This window comes from Pteropus vampyrus, unplaced genomic scaffold (assembly GCF_000151845.1).
Source record: "Pteropus vampyrus isolate Shadow unplaced genomic scaffold, Pvam_2.0 Scaffold20, whole genome shotgun sequence".
Classification (NCBI taxonomy): Eukaryota; Metazoa; Chordata; class Mammalia; order Chiroptera; family Pteropodidae; genus Pteropus; species Pteropus vampyrus.
In genome coordinates, this window is record NW_011888801.1 from 6,329,112 (window position 1) to 6,336,185 (window position 7,074).

Genomic DNA, 7,074 nt, shown 5'->3' on the forward strand with positions numbered 1-7,074 from the left:
TTCAGTTCTTTCACGTGTACAGTTGGAGATTAGAGCGTGCAAACCACTAGGTCAGAAGCCCCATCTAGGTTGTGAATATGTTGTTTCTGGCTCTTTCAGTGTTTTAATTTTATTTTAAAATTCATTCCCAGCACTTAAAAATTGAGAGATTTCCATAAAACCTAAAGTTTTTAGCTTTTATTGAACAATTAGGAGACTTGGCTATAGTAGACCCATAGTCTCACATACAGTAATTGGCTGGTCTGGGCAGTAGCTGATCCTTTAGTTGGGGTGCCTGGACACAGTGGCACTTCCCCTTACTCACCAGAGCCATACCCAGAATGCTCCATTTAGGTATGTCACCTGCAGACCCCCATAGGCATCTGAGTTTGCAATTCCTGAATGCCATCTCTGAGCCCAGCATGACTTGACTGTTCTTTGGCTATGTGAGGTCTAAAGACTGGTGTTACAGGATCCCCAGGTGATGAAAACTATTAACACTGTGAATAAGAAGCCTCTTGGGATGAGTGATACAGTAACTGTTGTTCCTGAGGATGACACAGAGTCTATAAATAGTCTCAGAGCCAGATGAGTGCTGACACCTGCCTGGTCTCACCTGGGCCAGAAGTCTTCAAGGGCTGGACATATTTCAGTTCATAGCTCAGCCTAGAAACTGTCCCTATTCCTGATGCCACTGATGACAGTACAGGTAGAGATGACTTCACAGCTGAATCTGTAAGAGAAGTGGAACTTTTCTCTGGCTTAGGCAGGAAGGTAGTGATGATGCTTGATTTTCCAAACAGGGTAGAAGGAGTAACATGAGTAAAGGAGGCTGGTTCTCAGTCCAAGGTCCTAGGGATGAAGACATTGTACCATGAATGGATTCCCAGTTCTATCCAATAATGTTAGACCTCAGCCTAGCCTTCAGGGCCTTCTGTGATTGCCAGCACCCTCCCCCACCTACCCAAAGCCTTTCAGCTCACGGTCAATGTCGCAGCTTTTCCTTGAAGGTTCCCTGACCTCTCCCAGATCTGGGCTGGCTTTGGCTCATTCCCCCTCTGGAATCTCCTCTCCACATCTTTGTGTCTCTGCCCCTCAAATGCAGCTGTCTCCAGGCTAACCCCCCTAGGAAGACATCTCCCTGGTCCCCATCCTCCACAGCCCCCAGCCTAACTCTTCAGTTTCTATCTTACTGTGCTGTCTGTTCAAGGCTTGTCTCTCTTACCCTTTCTACCCTGTCTCAATAATCAGCTCTTTGATGACACTGAGAGGGCTGGACATAAGCAATGATCCCTGATCTTGTAGTCAGATAGACCCCTCCCAGCTCCAATACTCCCCCAACTCTTGGGACCTTGCTTCCCCATCTGTAAAATGAAACTGCCTAGGCTGTAGTAGAGAGCAGATGGGCGGGCTAAGGGGAAAGGCTTTGAGAACTAAAGTGGTTAAGTGAATGAAGGCAGCTTTTCTTGGGTAGGGCTGTTCATACTTCAGCAGGGTGAGGGATAAACTGAGGCCCTCCAAGAACTTCCTTGAGGGACAATAGGGTACCACTGATCCATTTGGCATGGCTAAAGGCTGTGTAAGCTGAGGGCCTGGAATTGTGTAGGGTGATGTATAGGGTGATTCCTCTCTTCTTCTTTCAAATCTACAGTATGCTCTGATACGGGGGGATCTGGGAGATGTGTGGAAGGCCCAGATGGAGCAGGAGGTAAGCTTGCTCCCCACTCAGGCCTGTTCTCTTTCAAGGCACAATTATAAGAAAGGAGGAGCCATTCTCCAGGAAAGAGTGAGGCCCCATCCTGAGCTGGACCTGGGGACAAAATGGGCTCCAGGATGCAGCTGGGGCTTCACTGAGTGACGAGCCTCTCCTAGGCCAGAAATACAGAAAAGGAACCCGTGAACTTGCAGAAAAGGGCCAAACCAGCATTCTCATGAGGCTAACACACTCTGCTCTGACTTCATGAATTTTCTTGGGCCAGCATTTTGCTGTCCAGTTCCTTCCTAGGAACTGATTCAGTCTGGGCAGAAAAGCCCAGAGGTGGTCCCATTTTACGTCCACCTGACTCCGAGGCCCAGCCACCACTCCCTTCTCTGGCCCCTGAGACCTCTGAGCCTCTGCAGCTGAGACCCACTGCTGTCTGAGCCCCAAACCCTGAGCAAAGACTGTTTAGACTCTGTCCATCACTGATGCTCATGGCATAGTATTTAACAGTTGACAAATTCCTCTCTCCTGTTCATTTTATCCTTGGAACATACTTGAGAAAAAAAGCAGGGAAAGGATTATCATCACACTCTTATTCTCCAGAGGGGAAACTGAGGTCCAGAGAGGCCTGGCACAGGGATTCCAGGATTCTCCTAGCACTGGACAGTGCCTTCTTCCTCTCTCTGGGTCTCAATTTCCCATCTGGAGGGTGCAGGTGTTGGTCTACATACTCTCTCAGGACCCCTGATTGTTATTCACTTACTTTGGGCCTCCCATACCTCCCACTTCTGTGAAGCCTACCTCAGCATGTGGGGTAAATCCCCCTTCCTGTGGATCCTACTCAGTTCTCTTTCTATTCCTGTCTTCCTTTTTCACTTTTCCTTGCACTCCCTATGTAATGGCCTCTGTGCTGTGTTATCTGCAGATTAGGTGCAGTCCATGGGAGGTCTGTTTCAGGTGAGTGGGGGTGGGAGGGGAGTCGGTAGCGGCTGCCCTGGTTGCACCAGGCCTGTCAGTCTGTGGGGTCGAGGAGGGGAAGTCAGACTCAGTTCTGGTGGAGGGCTGAGGGCCTGTGGGAGCATGACAGGCCCAGGCAGAGTTTCCAGTCTTGCAAGAAGAGAATCTGCAAACAAGCCTAAGCTAGGACAAACCTGTGGTCATTAGGAGAGGTGTCTCTGCCTGTCTCCTCCTGCCTCCCCTCACTCTAATCCCACCTCTCATCTTCAACTTTCTTCGACTCTTAGTGCCACCTTCTCTCCTGGTCTCTGTCTGCGGGTCCTGTCGGGGGGAGGGGTGGTCTATATAAAGGGCTCAAACACTTTTGTTATATTCAAATAAAAACATACAGATGCCCATATTTTGGAATTAACCACGTTTTAACATTTTTTCCCCCTTTCTAAAAATTTCATCTATTGGGACCCTCACAACCTGGAACCGGCCTTCTTTTGCGAGGTCGTGCCTGTCGCTCAGATCTCTGGCACTGGTGAAATTCAAAGGACTTCACGCTCCAAGGCCCTGCCGGCAGAGGTCGCCCGAGGACCGGTTCGAAGCGGGCGGGGCGGGGGCGGGGCCGCGAGAACTGCCAGACCAATAAAAGCGGCGGCGCGCGGCAGCGGCAGACTCGACCCTCTGGGCGCGCGTGACCTTCGCTTCTTTTATTTTCCCCTCTAGCACCGTTGGTCTCGTGCCCCGACTCGACCCGCGCCGTGATGCTGGCGCTGCGCTGCGGCCCCCGCCTGCTCGGCCTGCTTTCGGTCCCGCGCTCCTTGCCGCTGCGCTTCGCCGCGGCCCGCGCCTACAGCGGCAGCAGCGGCCGGGACCCGTCCTCTCCTGCTGGGAACCCGCTAGTGTACCTGGACGTGGGCGCCGACGGGGAGCCGCTCGGCCGCGTGGTGCTAGAGGTGAGACCGCTGGATTGCACCGCGCTGAACTGGGCGTGAGGGGCGACCCCGGGAAAGCCCTGGACCTCGTTCCGGCGCTGTGCCTGGCTCTCTGAGTGACCTTGCCTCTCGCTCCTGGGCTCTGGGCCTCAGTTTCCCTGTCTATAAAGAGGCGTCGGATTGGTCGCTGCCGGTATCCCTCCGAACTTTGGAGCAGTGGAGGCGGGGAGGCACGTGTGGAGGAGAAGGCTCAAGGTCAGATCGAAGACGGTGAGGGCCTGGCCCACTGGTCGGCTCAGGGTGGGCAAGAGGCTCCGTGACCTCATGGGGTCGGAGGCTAGACCCAGCTCCGAGGTGGAGGTCGGGATCCGAGTCCGGACGGTTAGGCGGAGCTGGGCGCTCACTCGGCCGCCTTTGCGTGAGGCGGGGCGGGGCCGCACTCCTCCCCTCGCCCCGCCCACCTTTCGCCTTCGGGCCTATCTCCCGGCGCAAAGGTATTTTGGGACCCGCTGCCTCACCGCAGTGCGATCTAGGCAGGCACCTGGCTCCAGCCGCCAGGTGGACCCCAGGATGGCCCTCGGAATCTGGGTAGTGTGCCTGGAGCCCATCACCCCAACTCAAAACCCAGCCACCCGCTCAGGGGCACACTCAATTCTTGCCCCTGACTCTTTGGGCCATTTTTTAAAAAGACAAAGCAAGAAGCAAATAGTCCAGAAAATAACAGAGAGAGGAAGCTCTGTGTAGCCTTCAAGCTCGGCACTCTTTTGAATGAAGGGGCCTCAGTTAAGCCTGTTTCCTCTTCTGGAACATGCCTCCCTGCTCCTGTCTGTTTTAATTTTTTGGTGCTAAGGCGGCTTTTGAAGTTGGGAGGCAAAAGGCCAACTTGGATGGGGCTTCAGCCTCCCCTTACTGCTACTCATACTGTCTGTCTCTGAGCCTCAGTTTCTCATCTGCACATTGAGGAGCTTGGACTGACTCCTTCCCGGGCCCTCTCCAGGCCCTGAGTCTGATGCTTTGGGCCCAGCTGTAGTAGCTTTGATAGTTCTGCCTAGGGAAGTAGGCCAGGATGACACTGTGAACTCTTCTGACAGGTAGGGAAACCAAGGCTGTCTCCTCCCAGCCTTGAGTTCATTTGGAAGCGGCTGGCAGAAATGATAGCTGCTTAGCCTGCCTCCTAAGTAGCGCTGGGAGTAACAGGAATGGAATAGTGCCTGGTGTTTTCTCAGTCTTCTTGGCCACTGTGGAGGTTGAGTGGTGAGAAATTTCCTTCCCCTGCTTCTGGACTGACCATCTTCTCTTGCCCTTCTTCTCTCCCCACAGCTGAAGGCCGATGTTGTCCCAAAGACAGCAGGTAAGACAGTGCCTGGGGCTTCCTGAATCTGGTCTAGGTAGAAGAGAAAGGGGCAAGGCAAGGTGGGTGGGCTGGCAAGAGAAGTCTGGGCAAGGAGACCTGGGACCAAATGGGAGTTCTGTGTATGGCTCAGCCACTGGCTGCACTGGGGCAGTTTTCTGTCCCTCTCTGGGCCTGAGTGTTGGCCCTGCCCACCAGTCTGGTGGCTGCCTCAGTATCAGTAGAAGGCACATGTAAATTTCCCTGAGACAGCTTCCTCCCTCCTGCTTCCTGATGTGGCAGGATGGTGGTTTGCAGCCTTTGGATTCCCTGTCCACTGACGTGGTAGTGGAACAACCAGGAGTGTATGTTCTGCCACTGATGTCAGAGAATGTGACTTGTCCCAGGTTACACAGGCAGAGCAGACCCGGGGGGCAGACCTAGGGTCTTCCACGGCCTGCTTACCTGAGGGATTAGAAGGGATTCTGGCTGGAACAAGGTGTGGCTCCTGGAGTTGAGGCCTGGCTCTTGGAGTAGAGGCCTGGCTCTTTTGACCTCCTTCTTTCCACCCTCAGAGAACTTCCGAGCCCTGTGTACCGGGGAGAAGGGCTTTGGCTACAAAGGCTCCACATTTCACAGAGTGATTCCATCCTTCATGTGCCAGGTACTGTGGCCCTCTCTGTGCTTGGGTTCCTCTTCTGTAGGTGAGGATAATAATGGGGCCACTTCACAGGGGTGTGATGAGATTTAATGAGTGAGCATGTGCCTGGTGCCTGGAAAGTACTGAACTATAATTACTCTCTTGGTCTGTCCTCTTGCCCTGAAAGGCTAGAGCTTGTCTAGGCTGCCATAACCCTTCCCTGCCCCAGAAGTTAAGCAATAGGGCAAGTGGCAGGACGGCCCTGCCCAGCTGGATTGGGAAAGTTGAACCTGTGGAAAGAGCACTGACATTGGGTATGATTGTGCATGGGGGGTAGGTCTTAAGGCTTTGGAGGAGCAGTGTATTCAGACTGTGTCTCTGACTGTGTCCCTTTTGTTACACTGAACACTTGACATTGGAGAAGAAGCAGCAGCAAAGAGAGAGAGAGATGGGGTATAGACAAGAACACACAGGTCTGGACTGGAGCTTCTTTTTCCAGAGAAGAGCATCTCTCTTGGTTCAATGAATATGTTCTTTAGTCATAGGTCTTGTCTCTTTGTTAGAAGCATTAGTATTGCTGTGTCAGAGGTTTGGGGTAGATGTTGACAGCACGAACTTCCCCAGGGGTCAGGACCCGAGCTACATTGGGGGTTGTCCTCTCTTAGGTCAGCCCCTGCTGGGTCAGGGGTTCATACCCTGAGGCCAGCAGATGTAGAGGCAGGGGTAGTCCTTTTAGCCTGAATTCTCTCCCCCATCCCCCTTACTCTGCCCTGATGACTGTCATCATATTGTGGTAAGTAGCAGTGAGTTGGACCTGGGCTTGCTGATGTGTCAAATGTGGCGAGTGCCTGGAGGGACAAGGAGTCTGTGGCGTGGGACAAGCTTGGCCAAGCTTTCTGCTGCAGAAGTTCCCAGCTCTGCCTGAGGCTGTAGATGTAGCAGGAGCTGAAGCAGGTGTTCTGAGCTGGGCTAGGGCCTTCTTCTGAACAGCAGCAGGCAAGGGTGGGGACTTTTGAAGCTGGAGGGCTCTGAGGCATAAGGTGGCGGCACCATGGGCCCTGTGCCAGGGTTTTGAATTGTCCCTCTTTAGGGACATCTTATTAGCATTTGTGGATGTTTCACCCAGGCTGGTCAGGTCACCTGAAGATCCTGTCTCAGGAAAACTGCAACATCGCCATGGCTGGGACTGGCAACCACTGGCTCTTCTGGCCGTGGAAGCATCAGGCGAGCCCTGAGGAAGTTTGCCGGCCCTGGGTGGACTCTGTCTTGGGAATGCAAGGCAGAGGGAAGCCACTGGGCCTGGTGAGGGGACGATGTCGGAACAGGGAAGGGGCTCAGCATAGGGAACCGGCTCTATGCCAGCTGTTGCTGCTTCCCACAGAGCAGATGTGGAAATGGGAGCCCCTGGACACCTCTCTGTTTATCTTTTCAGAGTTGTGGGTAGAAAACTCTGGGTCACTAAGAATCATGTCATTGGCCATTAGATCTTTGAGGATCATTTAAAAACTTGCTCAGACAAAAAGTGAACGATTAGGAAACCAGG

General features: G+C 53.3%; 1 protein-coding gene and 1 long non-coding RNA gene across 2 annotated transcripts in view; one reads left to right on the forward strand and one right to left on the reverse strand.

Moving 5' to 3' along the window:
- Positions 1–162: 162 nt before the first annotated feature.
- On the reverse strand, positions 163–3,083 carry LOC111736517. The gene is made up of 2 exons (XR_002779202.1): positions 2,833–3,083; positions 163–831 (listed from the first exon to the last, which is right to left on the reverse strand). It is a non-coding gene; the product is annotated as an uncharacterized LOC111736517 (long non-coding RNA).
- An 84-nt stretch (positions 3,084–3,167) lies between these two features.
- PPIF (peptidylprolyl isomerase F) overlaps positions 3,168–7,074 on the forward strand; it is a 7,175-nt gene continuing 3,268 nt past the window's right edge. The window contains exons 1-3 of the mRNA XM_011355449.2: positions 3,168–3,582; positions 4,882–4,912; positions 5,467–5,640. Of these exons, the coding sequence (XP_011353751.1) occupies positions 3,391–3,582; positions 4,882–4,912; positions 5,467–5,640 (397 nt within the window). The 5' untranslated portion in view covers positions 3,168–3,390. The remainder of the gene's footprint in view (positions 3,583–4,881; positions 4,913–5,466; positions 5,641–7,074) is intronic.